General features: G+C 48.7%; 1 protein-coding gene across 20 annotated transcripts in view; it reads left to right on the forward strand.

The window, feature by feature from the left end:
- The window catches only part of LOC105019968 (CLIP-associating protein 1-B), a 30,905-nt gene that overhangs the window by 10,013 nt on the left and 5,213 nt on the right, over positions 1–15,679 (forward strand). For 2 of the 20 annotated variants that reach the window (XM_029116600.2, XM_029116611.2), the window contains 27 exons: positions 1,854–1,988; positions 2,461–2,543; positions 2,662–2,754; positions 3,308–3,453; positions 3,642–3,777; positions 4,047–4,117; positions 4,225–4,284; positions 4,979–5,056; positions 5,217–5,384; positions 5,726–5,772; positions 6,992–7,171; positions 7,460–7,486; positions 9,108–9,215; positions 9,345–9,500; positions 9,830–9,934; positions 10,394–10,438; positions 10,900–11,030; positions 11,279–11,523; positions 11,754–11,817; positions 11,951–11,953; positions 12,128–12,291; positions 12,499–12,721; positions 12,968–13,069; positions 13,928–14,071; positions 14,236–14,351; positions 14,580–14,699; positions 14,952–15,093. In XM_029116600.2, the coding sequence (XP_028972433.1) occupies positions 1,854–1,988; positions 2,461–2,543; positions 2,662–2,754; positions 3,308–3,453; positions 3,642–3,777; positions 4,047–4,117; positions 4,225–4,284; positions 4,979–5,056; positions 5,217–5,384; positions 5,726–5,772; positions 6,992–7,171; positions 7,460–7,486; positions 9,108–9,215; positions 9,345–9,500; positions 9,830–9,934; positions 10,394–10,438; positions 10,900–11,030; positions 11,279–11,523; positions 11,754–11,817; positions 11,951–11,953; positions 12,128–12,291; positions 12,499–12,721; positions 12,968–13,069; positions 13,928–14,071; positions 14,236–14,351; positions 14,580–14,699; positions 14,952–15,093 (3,092 nt within the window). Of the gene's footprint in view, positions 1–304; positions 518–1,853; positions 1,989–2,460; positions 2,544–2,661; positions 2,755–3,307; positions 3,454–3,641; positions 3,778–4,046; positions 4,118–4,224; positions 4,285–4,978; positions 5,057–5,216; positions 5,385–5,725; positions 5,773–6,991; positions 7,172–7,459; positions 7,487–9,107; positions 9,216–9,344; positions 9,501–9,829; positions 9,935–10,393; positions 10,439–10,899; positions 11,031–11,278; positions 11,524–11,753; positions 11,818–11,950; positions 11,954–12,127; positions 12,292–12,498; positions 12,722–12,967; positions 13,070–13,927; positions 14,072–14,235; positions 14,352–14,579; positions 14,700–14,951; positions 15,094–15,679 lie in introns of those variants that run through there. The other 18 variants (XM_029116609.2, XM_029116612.2, XM_029116610.2 and 15 more) reach the window with 17 other exon arrangements.

Below are 15,679 nucleotides of genomic sequence, written 5' to 3' on the forward strand. Positions count from 1 at the left end.
CTCCCACAACACGGAGCAACGCGATCAAAGCGCCAGCAAATGACAATAACAACCCGCGGTGAGGTCATCTATCCTGCCGGCTCGATGCTGCCAGCTCACTGGGCTGACAGGGCAGGCATGACTGGGCCCGTGTTGCTGTCATCCCTTTCTTCCTGGCTCCTCCCACCCTGAGACTGGGTGTCGTGGTGACGTAGGGTGTGTCCTTTGCCCCTCCCCCCATGAGAGGTGGGGAGACTGAGTGCCTGGTCTCTCTCTCTGTCATCGCACTGATCTACTGACAGGCTCAGCAGAGGGTCACCTAGCATCGCCACAGCGAACGACTTGTGTGTCAGTGTCAGGGGGGGGGCACTCGAGCCTCGGCCTGGGAGGGAGGAGCGACTCTGCCACCGTAGCTAGCCGCTCGGAGCAAGCCCAAACCCGGTGGAGACGATGTGAGCAGGAGTTGATTCGGAGCAGAGTCACCAGACCGTGTCTGTCGGAATGCTCAGGAAACTCGTCTGCCGGAAGATCTGTGCCTGTGAGACGCCGCTCTTTCTTCAGGGCGCGTGGCGGGGGGGTCGGGGTCGAACAGAGGGGGGTCACGTTTGATGAATATTTATGAATGCCCTTGGGGGCATGGACGCACGCGGGTGGGGTCAGGAGTGTCGGAGAGTGTTGCCGGCCATTAAGATGGAGATTGATGGCTTGGGCGGATCTTCCTTTGAAACTTAGGAGTGAGTGACAGGACTGGACAGCTGGGTACTAACAGTAAACAGCGTCGGCCTCCCGTCACAGGGTCTGGATGGTTGGGATTTCTCTGAAAATGCTCTTGTCCGTTCAAGCTTTTTAATGTAGATCAAAAGAGGAACTGTGAATTTTGCATATGTTGTCTTTTTGAGCTTTATGGGCCTCGCGAAGCACCACTGGTGTTGATGACACCGGTATGAGTCATTTTATTAGACGTATCCAGTTGTAGTGATACGGAGCGTCTGTGGGTGGACACTTGACTGATGTGACGTGTTGGTGTGTGAAGCTCTCTAAATAGTGGCTGGGCATGTTGCATCGATCACTGGTCTGGCAGATTTCTCTTCGCCCTCTTAGGCGGCCAGGAGTCACGTGTCATGTGACCGCAGACGGTGACAGACTTGGATCAAGTTGTTTTTTGTGTTGTGAAATGCTTTCAGGGTGTTCCAGGTTGGTGGGTGGGCACTTCCATCGCAACTCTCTATCAAGCTCAGTTAAGCAAATATTTTGAAATGTTTGTATCAAATGTTTCAGATGTCCCCACAAAGATGGACAATTTCCAGCTCAGGTTTGGTTTAAAGAGAACATTTTCAGTTGGGCATTGTATTTGAATTAGGATTACTTTTAGATTTGGGCATTACCAGTTGTATTTAGTATTAGGGTTAGGTGTCGTTTTGGCTAGGTTCAGTTTAGGCATCAAAGGAAAATGAGGTTAAGGTTAGGGTTGTGTTAGGTTTAGGGCTTGGGAATGGGGAACATGGGTTTCTGGGTCAGGGTTAGGAATCAGGTCCACACAAGGATAGAAAAACCAAAGTGTGTATGTGCTACTGCAGGATAATTTTGGTTTGGAAAAAGGTCATGCAGGCGGTTGCTGACACATTGTTATGTATTGTTGTAGGAGGGAATGGAATTGATGCTGTGTATATGATAGACCTCGCTTTGTTTGTGTACAGGCAACATTCAGTCTGGAGTTCATCAAATAAAATAAAGAGAAAACATGGCCTTGTTTTTACTTTCTATCACCAGCAACATGTCTTAGTGGACTGCAGTGTCATTCATTGAGCTGTAGTGAGAACAAAATAATTATTTCTTGATTGTGTCTTGAATTCGCCCTTTTGTCTTTTTGTCAGATAAGAATTTTGATGACGATGATTCGGTGGACGGGGGGAGGTCATCCTCCTCCAAGGGCCTGTCCTCGGGGAAGAAGTCGCTGAGTGTTGGATCAGTCCGCAGGCCCAGCTCTGCCTCCAGCACCAAATCCACAGGTGAAATACCCCTCCGGTTCAGACCCACCAGCCTGTTTTAACCGTTTTCCCCGATCTCGATCGCCCCCCCCCCCCCCCCCCCCCCGACAGCCACAGTGGGATGGTTCCTCACAGCTGCCTCTCGGAGCGTGGTTGTTTATGCAAATCAACTAGATTACTAGATTATCTGGAAAAGCCTTTATTTGGCGAAGGGCGACGATGACCTCTGTCCAGGATTTGTACCGGAGATAAATCAATCCGTCCCTCGGCCTAGAACCATGGATAGGTCCGTATGGCGAGATAATGCTGTGACGTAATGGAACCAGAACACAGATTGATCGCAACATGGGATAATAACAATTGAGCGTGATATGATGAGGGAATATAAACCCCTGTGTGGACTTCCCCTGCCTGTCCAGGATGGGTTCTGGGGTAGCTTGTATGACTATAGGAAGAGCAGCTTCCTGGTGAAATAATGCCGTTCGTGTTTCAGGGAGGGATGGTGCTGGAGCAGCTGCTGGAGCCGTGGATGAGGAGGACTTCATCCGTGCCTTTGACGATGTGCCCACTATGCAAGTGTGTGTCCACTGTCATGTCTCATCCCTACACACTGTTCTCCATTGGGCTTGACCAACTGGCCCGATGCGGTAGTATATTAAACCGATAATGTGCTTCCCCTTCTCTATCTCTCCAGCTTTTCTCCAACAGGGAGCTGGAGGACACCATGACTAAGATCAGAGAGGTGCTGGCTGACGACAAACGAGACTGGGAGCACCGAGTGACCGCAGTAAGTAACTAAAAACCAATCTGGATCCTATCAGCCTCTATCTACATGACTGACCACCAATCAGCCTCCTCTACATGACTAAGCGCCAATTAACCTCCATCTACATGACAAACCACCAATCAGCCTCCTCTACATGACTAAGCACCAATTAACCTCCATCTACATGACAAACCACCAATCAGCCTCCTCTACATGACTAAGCACCAATTAACCTCCATCTACATGTCAAACCACCAATCAGCCTCCTCTACATGACTAAGCACCAATTAACCTCCATCTACATGACAAACCACCAATCAGCCTCATCTACATGACTTGCAACCAATTAACCTCCATCTACATGACAAACCACCAATTAACCTGGATCTACTTGACTAACCACCAGTCAGCCTCCATCTTAATGTCCTTTACGTGGTCTCCGATATAAGAATGTAGCTGCTGTAAGATTTAGGAACTGTCCAGTGGCGCTACCATGTCTATCAGCATCTGTAATTTCATTGGCAGTAGTCTGTTGATTGATGTCTCAGTTGATTTGACTGTGTCCTGTCCCCAGTTGAAGAAGATCCGTTCTCTGCTCCTAGCGGGAGCGGTGGAGTTTGACGGTTTCTCCCAGCAGCTGCGTCTCATGGAGGCGGCATTTAAGATGTCTGCTAAAGACCTTCGGTCCCAGGTGGTGAGAGAGGCCTGCATCACCCTGGGGTAAGGAGCTGTTCTCTATTAGTTCCCAAGCAGTAAGGCCATATTTTACCAAGACTGGCATGTATTCTCTGTATGTTAGGTGCTGTGCTTTTAGAAAGGCACAGCGGTGGCTCCACCTTTCACACTTTGTGTCGACATAACGTAACAGTGTTGGTGCCATAACGACCGTCCCTCTGCCGTTCCCCCAGCCATCTGTCCTATCTCCTGGGGAACCGATTTGACCACTGTGCCGAGTCCATCATCCCCACCCTCCTCAACCTGGTGTCCAACTCGGCCAAGGTCATGGCCACCTCCGGCATCGCCGCCATTCGTCTCATCATCAGGGTGAGTGGACGGTGAAGTCACCTCCTAAAGGTCGAGGGGCAAACCTCTCCCCGTTTGGAATGATACAGGGCAGTGGCGTTCACTGCATTCGTTGCATTCCGCTGTGGGCATTTGATGTTGGCGTTTGCTTGCCTTTTGTTTTCCAAAGACTTTGAGTTCTATTGTTTTTCTTCATGCCTCTGTTGGGGTTAGATGAACTGATTATTAGTCGTAGTGTGTCCTGTGATTTGAGGAGGATGATGAGGACATTCATGGTCTCTCCATTTCAGCACACACACTTCCCTCGTCTCATTCCCATTGTGGCCAGCAGCTGCCAGTCCAAATCCGTGGCCGTGAGGAGGTAAACAAAATCAATAAATAAACAACTAATCGCCCCTGGGATGATAGGTCGTCATCTGCTCTCCAGCTGAAAATGTTCAGCGATAATCTGCCAGTTCTGTTTTCCAGACGCTGTTTTGAGTTCATGGACCTCTTGCTGCAGGAATGGCAGACCAACTCTCTGGAGAGGTACAATACACTCCTAATATTAGTCTCTGCCCTTAAACACGACTGACTTGCGCATTGACACAATGTCATACAAAAAGCTTGTGTGACTGAGTCTGGTGCTTGATTAGGTTCTGGGTGTCATAAACCATTTAACTTACATTATTACAATCCAGATTTTTATTTTAATTACCGACCGAAAACGAAAGCACCGGAACTAGTGTTGCTCCATTGTAATTCAATCCTTGAGTCTTTTCAACAAGAGCTTTTTTTTTTTTTTTAAACCAAGCTTAGATCTGGAGACCGTTTAGGAGTTTGTGATGAGCCTTTCCAGGTAATTTGAAACTGGGTTCTCTTCTCAGCCGTTACCATGGTGATTCTAGGGCAGCATATCTACCCCTGATAAGAACACACTGAACATCCCTTCTGGCCGGGCCCCAGAGTGGCTTCCTGGTGAAACCAAACCTCTGACTGGGGATGTCAGGAGATCTCCCATGTCCCCTTCTCATTGATTTAGGCTGCTTCCCTAAATGGCACCCTGCTCGACAGGTCAAAAGAAGTACCCTACATGGGGAACGGGGTTCAGTTTGAGACTCGGCCTTATGTTTTGCCACCGGGGGGGTGGGGGGGGGGGGGGGGGGCTTAGTTAAACAGGGCGTGGGTATCAGGATGCTGCACACATGGAGAATGAAGCCGGCGTCTCTTTGATCCCTTGCAGGCATGTAGCTGTTCTGACGGAGACCATCAAGAAAGGGGTCCACGATGCAGATTCCGAGGCCAGATCTGTGGCCAGGAAGTACGTGACACCTCTGACACACGGGTTGACTGTAGCTCTTTCAGAAAAAAAATGTATTGCATGTAATCACGGCATTTCATACGGAGGGCTTTTGATGCTGCAACATCCAGTCCCGTTGACGAAGGGCCATCCCATCATCTTCCTCCTCTCTGCTGCCCAGGTGTTACTGGACATTCCACGGCCACTTCAGCCGGGAGGCGGAACAGCTTTTCCAGGCTCTTGAGTCGTCCTACCAGAAGGCTCTTCAGTCCCATCTGAAGAGTTCTGACAGCGTCATGTCCCAGCCCGCCTCGGACCGCTCCTCCTCCTCCTCACAGGAGAGTCTGAAGTGAGACACTTCTTCTCTGGCTTCCTCACCCTCTTTCTGGTCATTAGTTTGTTCAAATGAAAACACGTGTTCCAGTTACCAGGAATAATCAGTGGGTCATACGTTCTTTCAGTGCTTCTACACATAACCCGTTACAGGCCACTGTCAGTGCAGCGACCAGGACAACAAACTCCTGAAAGTCCACGTCGCCATCTTTGTTTTCACCCTCATCACTCCCTTTCACTCTGTTTTCTCCCTGTCTCAGTTGCTCTCCTTTTGTCTGTGTTGTCAGCAGTAGTTTTATTGATGGAGTGTTGGTATTAGACTCAGGTGGATCGATGTTTCTCTCTCTGTCTCCACAGCCGCCCTCAGTCTGCCAAGAACTCAGTAGGAAGCACCCTAACCAGGAGTAAGGTCACTGACATAACATAACTGACACTACAATGTGGTCATTTCATCACTGAAACTACAGTGCTGACATTATATCACTGACACTACAGTGTTGACATATCACGGACACTACAGTGTTGCCATTATATCACTGACACTACAGTGTTGACATTATATCACGGACACTACAGTGCTGACATTATATCACTGACACTACAGTGTTGACATATCACGGACACTACAGTGTTGCCATTATATCACTGACACTACAGTGTTGACATATCACGGACACTACAGTGTTGACATATCACAGACACTACAGTGTTGCCATTATATCACTGACACTACAGTGTTGACATTATATCACTGACACTACAGTGTTGACATTATATCACTGACACTACAGTGTTGACATATCACGGACACTACAGTGTTGACATTATATCACTGACACTACAGTGTTGCCATTATATCACTGACACTACAGTGTTGACATTATATCACTGACACTACAGTGTTGACATTATATCACTGACACTACAGTGTTGACATTATATCACTGAAACTACAGTGTTCACATTATATCACTGACACTACAGTGTTGACATTATATCACTGACACTACAGTGTTGACATTATATCACTGACACTACAGTGTTGACATTATATCACTGACACTACAGTGTTGACATTATATCACTGGCACTACAGTGTTGACATTATATCACTGACACTACAGTGTTGACATTATATCACTGACACTACAGTGTTGACATTATATCACTGACACTACAGTGTTGACATTATATCACTGAAACTACAGTGTTGACATTATATCACTGACACTACAGTGTTGACATTATATCACTGACACTACAGTGTTGACATTATATCACTGACACTACAGTGTTGACATTATATCACTGACACTACAGTGTTGACATTATATCACTGACACTACAGTGTTGACATTATATCACTGAAACTACATCGCTGACATTACATTGCTGACATAACTGACACTACAATGTGGTCATAACATCACAGTGCTGACAAGCAAACACCGCAGCAATGTCCATTTAATCAACTTAGAAATGAGTTTAGTAGTGAGTTTCATCCTCTTAATGTTCTTCTCATCTCGTCTTTCCTCTTTGTAATCTACACTTCAGAGGGTATCATCCAGGCTGTTAACCATCATCCGTCTCTGCTTTTCCCTCGGTTCTCTCCTGACCCTCAAGCTACCGTGGCCCCGTCCAGGGTCCCCTCCACCCCAGGTTCTCTCCAGCGCTCCCGCAGTGACGTGGACGTGAACGCCGCCACCTCCGCTAGGGCCAAGACCAGGATGACCCCTGTGCCCGCTCTGCCTGCCCCATTCAGCTCAGCCTCCGCTCTGCCGCCCGGCTCCTACGCCTCTCTAGGTGAGACAGTGTACATGTTTATGACATTCAATGTATTATCTATTTCTATGAGCCCTCACATACCCTCATGACTACCCTGGCTTACATAGTTTGGTCAAACGATGCATACCGAACTCCTTTATTTCACGTCTTCACACGCAGTATGATTTTTGTAACCTACAGTTTAGGGTCTTCTCAAAATTCTTGTAACCCTCCTCAGTCCCCCATCTCCCCCCCCCCCCCCCTTGAGGGGATCTTCCTTCTAACCTTTGTTCACCTCTCCCCTGGACCTCTTTTGGTTTTTGCCAGGCACGCCTGGTAACGTTAGGCCGCAGGGTAAGATGAGATCGCTCACTGTGTGTGTTCTTGATGTGTGGAGCTGGACGTCTCTTCCTTTGGTTCCGTCCCCTTGGTCTTTGGTGTTCTACATCGTGTTGACCGTGGTCATCTTTGGTCCTTGTAGTGTTCTGCATAATTGAATATATGGTGCTGATTTTGCGGGGAACTCTGCATGGGCTGTCTGCATGGTAGGACTAGTTAGAACCGGATCACCAGGAATGGCTTGTTGCAGCCAGAGAGCGGACACGCAGTCATGTGAAAAAGTCAGTAAAGTCAGTTTCTTTTTTTTAACGTTTGGTCGTGTGGATATGTTCTTCATTTCAAAACTATTAACAGATTATGGTAATCTAATTGAACCTAGTTGGCCAGGCCCTGAGACAGAGAAGCAGCGCCAAACCATAATGCCACCCCCTCCATGCATTGGTTTGTGTGAGTTTGTTCTGTTTAAAGGCAGTGTTTGTCTTTGTCAAATTTGGTTGCCTTTTTCAGGTAATGTTGTTGGATTTTAGCTACAATATCAACAATTGCAAATATGTAAAAAAAATTAAAAAGAAAACTTTCTAGGGTGTGTAGATGATCAGTTTTGTGCAGTTCCTTTTTGAAGGTTGACTTGACAATACCTAGGGGTTCATAGAGACTGAGAGGGGGTTCATAGAGACTGAGAGGGGGTTCATAGAGACTGAGAGGGGGTTCATAGAGACTGAGAGGGGGTTCATAGAGACTGAGAGGGGGTTCATAGAGACTGAGAGGGGGTTCATAGAGACTATGAGCATCTGAAGGTCTGCTCTTGGCCTATGTAGATTGACCAAACACACCAAACCAGATCAAGTTTCTAATCTTTATGGAAGGCAGGACTCTCAAGTTAGTCTCTAAGGATTTAAAAAAAAATTGCACCTGTTTTGCTGAACTAGATTAACATTTTAACCATTTTAAGTTAGGGTAATGTTAGGGTACGAACCTTTTCTTCATGCGGAAATTCTGTTTTTTTTAATTGCATAAATGGTTTCAAAGTGACAAAAAAACATTTTGTGATTTGTTATATTGGTTTTCCTTTATCAATGAATGTGGTTGGAATTTAGCTCAGATAGTGTCCATGTGTCCAAATATGTTAAAACAAAATACATCTTTCCAGGGGTTGTATTTGCTTTTTCACGTGACTGTAGGTAGATCTGTCCAACTCACAGGACTGTAAAATGTCTGGGATCACAGTGGCTAGGCAGATCAACAACATTGTCCATCGAGGTTGCTGACCTTTTATCAGTAGCTTTTATCAGTAACTGTCATCTCATCAACCCATTTGTGTTGTAATGTCCTTTTCCCGGTCCTTCGTGAAACTGAATGCTGGAATATATTGGTAGTAAATGGTGTTTCTGAGTTTGTGGCATCATGCAACACTAGACTGGAATGTATAATTGTATGTGTGTCAGGCATGTTGATTTTCTGTGCGTGCGCGTGTTTGGAGGTCTCTTTACAATCGATGATAATGACTGCCTGGTCTCACCAAGGTGGGCGTGTGCAGGGTTGGGTTTTGTGTTCACATGAAGTAAAATTGATTTTCTGCATCTTTCCTCACCCCACCTCCCCCGGCTCTCCTCCACCTCCCCCGGCTCTCCCCCAGGTCGTGTGCGTACCAGGAGGACAAGTGCCGGGGGCAGCGTGGGGGTGGGTCCCTCTGTCACCGACAGCAGGGGGAGGAGTCGAGCCAAAATGGTGTCCGTGTCCCAACGTGAGTAACTCTATAATCCTGCTCCTTGTTTCTCCGTCAGCAGACGCACGCAGCCCTGCGATTTTCTCAACCGGGGCTAAAACCCCCTCTACCGAGCCTTTGTTTTTGATACAGCGTTTTGGGTTTCAGCTGGCAGTCGTTCCGGCTCCCCTGGTCGTCTGCTCGGTCACACGTATGGCAGGACCCCCAGGGCGACCGCCGGGCCCGCTCCGGCAGACAGGAGGCCCAAAGTCCCCCGGAGCCAGGGGTGCAGCCGGGATACCAGCCCCGACCGGTCAGCCCTGGGTAAGAACCACGGGGGAACCACGCAAACACGGACACACACCCATGTGCCTGGTCTCATTAACAAACGCACAGACGGAAACGGTCCTCTAGAACTGCCCCCGCCCCCGATTCTCCGTCTGAGAACGGTTGTGTTGATCTGCTCGGTCCTGACTAACTCCCCCTCTACTCTGTTGAACTCTACACTCTGTCCTTAACTGCTCCTCTCCTCGTTTGAGGCCTCCTTCTCTTCTGGGTGTGTTGGTCTTTTCGGCCGTGTGTTGTAAAGCTCTTTCGTCTTCTTCCTGCTGCTCTGCCCCCCCCCCCCACCACCACCACCACCACCATGCTAGCGAGGAGCCGTATCCCTCGGCCCAGCATGAGTCAGGGATGCAGCCGGGAAACCAGTAGGGAGAGCAGCAGAGACACCAGCCCTGCTCGGGGCTTCTCTCCTCTGGGTGAGTATCGGTAGAATTGCCCCAGAAACCTCCACCGCTCACTGGGACCCCGAACCCTGTCTAGTAGCCCCGAGGGAATCCGTCACGAACCAAACGTCTTCTGCTTCCTTCCTCTGCATGTCTTCATTTAGTTCCTCTCCTGTTTCTCTGTTCCCTCTTATTCCACCTGAAAACAACAGTTTTCTCAACCTTTGTAGCTAGTAACTCCTGAATCCTGGATTGCACACATGGGACTTAGCAGTGGGCGTATTTATTAACCTCTTTTCCTGCCAGTTGATGCTGAACTTGTCAGGTATTAGCTAGTGTCCGTTTTTAGTCTTTTTGGAATAATTCCGCGGTAGAATGCCTCCTCCTTTTAGCGGTCATGTTGTCCGGACGTCAAGCGGACAGTGTTCATGAACGTGTCTCTGATTTAGCGTGTGGGATATCCCTTCTCTCCACACTGTGTTCCTCCTCTAGCGTCCAGACAGGTCTCCCGTTCAGCAGAGTCGGTGGGCCACCCAGGTGACCAGTCCTGCATGCCTCTGTTGGACCGTAACAGCATGTTCATGTCAGTGTTAGTGCTGTAATGTTTCCGGTCGCCCACGGGAGGGCGATAGAGGGCTGGGCACCGTCCTCCATGCACCTGTTCAGTTGGGTGGCTGTCACACCTGGGTTCTGCATTTTTCTTTGAGTTGGATTCATTTTGGGTCGTTCAGTTTTTGTGTTTTTAGTTTTTTCACGCTGTGCTGTGGACAAACGGGAATGTGATTCAGTCATGTTATTTTGTGCTTCCTGACGTGTACCTTTTGGTCTTCTTTTGAGTTATTTTCTCATGACTTGGTGGCTTTGTCCCTGATCAAATGGGGGTCCATTGCGTTTGTTTGCCCAGATCCCTGTCCTCCCCATTCTGTTGTCAGGATGACCGTGTGATAGTGTGACACTGCGATAGTATCTAACAGTAACGTGGCCTCTACCTCCGCCAGAACGCCTGGGTCTGGCCCACCAGGCCCGTATCTCTGCCTCGGTCAACGCCATGAGGATCCTCAACACTGGGACTGAGGTGGAGGCTGCGGTGGCCGACGCCCTGCTCCTAGGAGACGCCAGGAACAGCAAGGTAGAGCAGATCGTGTGCCTGTGTGACATGCTGATCTAGGGTGAACAGGGTAGATTTGTATATCATCATTCCCTTTACTCTGAGGCATATTCAACACAGTAATTTTTACAGCCTGTTGGTTGATAAAGCTAAAAGCGAACCAAGCGACGTCAGGCAGTTTGTCCAATGGTAATCATCGTTTTAGTGATTCCTACTCTATGGCATATAGCGACAGTGTACCCTCTGACCTTCAACTGTTGACCCCTCAGCGGCGGCCAGTCCGACGGCGGTACGAGTCCCCGGGGATCTACTCGGACGACGACGCCAACAGCGACGCTAGCAGTGCCTGCTCGGAGCGTTCGTATGGCTCGCGGAACGGCGGCCCACCCCACTACATGAGGCAGACGGAAGACGTGGCCGAGGTCCTGAACCACTGCGCCAGCTCCAACTGGTCCGAGAGGAAGGAGGGCCTGCTGGGGTTACAGAACCTGCTGAAGAGCCAGAGAACCCTCAGGTGGGTCGGAACCCCGTTCTAAGGGCCCCACTGACACTGCTCCGCAAGGAAATTAACTTTAAAAGACCAGGTGTCCTCCGCGTACATGTGTCCTCAAATCCGACTGGAAGTCAGACGTCTCGATGATATACTGGATTTAATGCTGTCCTTTATGTCGCACGCTGTTTTACATAACGAGCCGCTGACTGACTGTTTCTTTTACCGGCTTGTCCCTGCCCGTCTGGTCGCAGCCGTGTGGAGCTGAAGAGGCTATGCGAGATCTTCACGCGGATGTTTGCCGACCCCCACAGCAAGGTGAGGACTCCCCCCCCGTCTGAAACAGACACGCTGTGTTGTCTGCCGCCAGTTGGAGTGTTTCTGTACTAACACGCTGTCTGGTTTGTTTTTTCGTCGCATGGCCTTCTTTGCGGTGGACTTTTAACTTCAGCGAGTAAGTGTCTGGTTTTCGTCTGTCACAATAATAATTCAAATCAAACTGTTCAGATGGTTGATGGATTAGTTATCAGTATATGTGTGTGTTGTAATGTTTCTCTAGCAGCGTTGTGAACCTGTGTAGAATTGATTGATTGTGGTTGACTTTTTCTGTGTGTGTCTGGTTCCTCAGGTGTTCAGCATGTTCTTGGAGACTCTGGTAGACTTCATCACGTTGCACAGGGAGGACCTCCAGGACTGGCTCTTTGTCCTGCTAACCCAGCTACTGAAGAAGATGGGGGCCGATCTCCTGGGCTCCGTCCAGGCCAAGGTCCAGAAGGGTCTGGACGTCACCAGGTCAGAACGTCTTGTCTAAATGTTAAAACCCTGTGTTAGCGCTCTGCCTTGACACCCAAAGCCATTGATGCTGTAGTTCTGTGCATTGCTTTGATTGTGCTTTGAACCATCAGAAACTTGAAATGGTCTTGATGGTTTTCAAATGCATCGTTGTTTCTCAGAACAGTTTGCTTTATCACAAGTCTCTTCCCATCTCTCTCATCTCAGGGATTCGTTCCCGTTCGACCAGCAGTTCAACATCCTGATGCGTTTCATTGTGGACCAAACCCAGACCCCCAACTTGAAGGTCAAGGTGGCCATCCTGCGCTACATTGAGGGCCTGGCCCGGCAGATGGACCCCAGCGACTTTGTCAACTCCAGCGAGACACGGCTGGCGGTCTCTCGCATCATCACCTGGACAACAGAACCGAAGAGCTCCGATGTCAGGAAGGTGGGTGATGCCGGGCCGCTTTGTTTCCGTGCTGCTGTAGCAACATCGGCTGCTTACTGTTTTACAAGGACGAAGCACTAATGAACATCCCCATAAATGTGACGAATTTGAACATCTGAATAACTTTCAGCAGTCCGAGGAAAAACTAGAACGATAACAATGACTTGCCAGCTTCATCCCGTTTTTCATTTTTGTATTTTAAACTGCTAATTTCCCCCCAACGCATCGGCCCGCGGCCAACCCCAGAGCTTCAACCCTAACTGGGCAGGTGAGGAGTTATCAGGCAGGCCCTGCGCCACCGTAGCTTCTCTACCTGGGGAGGGGAACGTGGAGGAGAGGTGCAAGCAGGTAGAGGAGCCAGCCCCTTACGTCCGCCGTAACCTACAGCCAGGGCTCTCCGTCTCTAACCCAGCTTGGCCTCGCTGGCAAACACAGAGTGGCTTGTGCTTCGTAACGGGAATGCGGAGGCCGGGGGGTGGGAGTCATGAGGGCCTGAATGAGCCTGTTCCTTTCAAAGGGATCGTTGTAATGAGCGGATGTTCGGTAATGGGGAGGTAACGGCCGTTATGAATGTGGTGTGATTTTTGCATTTCTCAAGATTGTCGTGCTTCTGCTAATATCTACTCATGATTCAGGTATGGTTTAGGTGCAGTGAACTGTTTGTTTAGCCAACATGCATGTAATGTCTTACCGCAGAGTTACAACACCGGTTCGTATCAATGACAATGTGGTTTTAACTGGCCTGACTAACTGAATGCTAACTGAACCTAAACAACCATGACCGCCGTATTTCTCTTGAATGTATATGGATAATGTATCTGTTAATGCATTACTGGTTTTATAAGGTTATGTATCTGCTAACTGAACCTAAACAATAATGGCCGCCTTATTTCTCTTGAATGTATATAGATAATGTCTGTTCATGTATTACTGGTGTTATTAGGTTATGTATCTGCTAACTGAACCTAAACAACGATCTGCTGCTGAATTTCTCAAGAATGTATATGGATAATGTGTCTGTTAATGCATTACTGGTGTTTTAAGGTTATGTATGATCTCACTTGGATTGTGCTTTTGGGCTTCTCTGAGGGCCAAACATTTCCTTGAGTTTGCACTTCATAATTGCACCAAATATTGCATGAAATGTGAAGGAAAATGTTTTGCCTCTTTGACCCATAACCCCTCCGTGACCTCCCTGCCCCCCAGGCAGCCCAGGTAGTTCTGATTGCCCTGTTTGAGCTGAATACCCCGGAGTTCACCATGCTGCTGGGAGCCCTTCCGAAGACCTTCCAGGACGGCGCCACCAAACTGCTCCATAACCACCTGCGGAACACCAGCAACACCGCAGCGGTAAGGCCCCCCCGCCCCCCCACGCCGCAACCGCCGACCTAATGCGCTGTCACTTTAACGACACCACCCTAGACACGAGGAGGAACATGGAGGCAAGTGGTTTTGGCTGAAAGAGCAGCCCCCTCGGGTCTCCTCCTGATCAGCTGATATTCTGTGACCTGCAGGCGTCTCCTGGCAACACCATGGGCCGCCCCCCCCCGGCGCGTCACTACAGCAGTCGCAGTAGCCCCCTCACCTCCCCCACCAACTCCCACGGCTCCCACGGGGGTCTGTCTCCCAGGTGAGTCTGAATGTGGGGGGACCAGGAGAGACTGTGACATCACTACTAACAAGTTTACCTTCGACAACTCGTTGATCCCTCCCCCGCCTCCTCCCTTTCTCACTTCTCTCTCTTTTTCTCCCTCACGACTCCCCTTTTTCCTTCCTTCCTTCTTTCCTTTCTTAATCCTTCCTTCTCCCCTAACCCCCCCCCGTCCTCCCCCCTCGCCATGCTGTGGGTACATAACAGTCGACTGTGGGGTTGGAGTGGTGATGGCCTGTCAAAGTACCCCCCTCCCTTTCCTTCATCCCTCTCCTCCATCCCTGCCGCCCCCCCTTTCAAGACCCTGCGATGTGCTTACACTCCCAGGTACTCTACCATAGCTGTCACACCCCCACCCCCCCCACGGTCCACTATTTACTTCTGTTTACTTCTACACCACATTAACAACCTGTCTGTTCCTTACACTCTTGATCTATTCACAATATGCTTTTTACATAGAAAATCTCACCAATCTGTTGTTGCCCGGGCAGACGTCCCTCCCCCTTTTTGGTAGGGTTGTGTGTGAACCTATGACTGGTACTTCTATAATAACCCCCTCACCCCCCCTGTGGCCTGAAGCATGTTGGAGTGCGACACTGAGAACCTCAACTCTGATGACATCTACAGCTCGCTCCGAGGTGTGACTGAGGCCATCCAGAACTTCAGCTTCCGCAGCCAGGAGGACCTGCTAGAGCCAGGCAGGGGCAAGAGGGAGGCCACGGTCAGTGGGCCAGGCGGTTGGGCTTTTCTACTTCTCATGAAGTGGCCACTGTCTCTCTTTCTCTCTCTCTATCTCTATGTCTCTCTCTCTCTATCTCTTTCTCTGTCTATCTCTCATTCAAGGGGTATTTCTTTATTTTTACTATTTTCCACATTCTAGAATAATAGTGAAGACATCAAAACTATGAAATAACACATTTGGAATCATGTTTTATAAAAAAAATAGAAAAGAGTTAAACCAAAATACATTTTTATTTTTTATTCTTATAAGTAGCTACCTTTTGCCTGAATTACATGTTTGCACACTCTTGGCAATCTCTCAAAGGATGGCTACTATGAAGAATCACATTTGTATCTGAAGAAAAGTATTTTCATCTGTCTAACACTTTTGGTTACTACATGATTCCATGTGTGTTATTTCAGAGTTTTGATGTCTTCACTCTGATTCTACAACAATTAAGTAATAAAACAAAATAAATCCCATTGAGTGAGTAGGTGGGGCCAAACTTTTGACTGGTGCCGTATAATAAGCCCCTGGAGAGACAATTAGATGCAGGTGTCATTACCTTTGGACCTGGGATGTGACT

Source organism: Esox lucius, chromosome 22 (assembly GCF_011004845.1).
Source record: "Esox lucius isolate fEsoLuc1 chromosome 22, fEsoLuc1.pri, whole genome shotgun sequence".
NCBI lineage: Eukaryota > Metazoa > Chordata > Actinopteri > Esociformes > Esocidae > Esox > Esox lucius.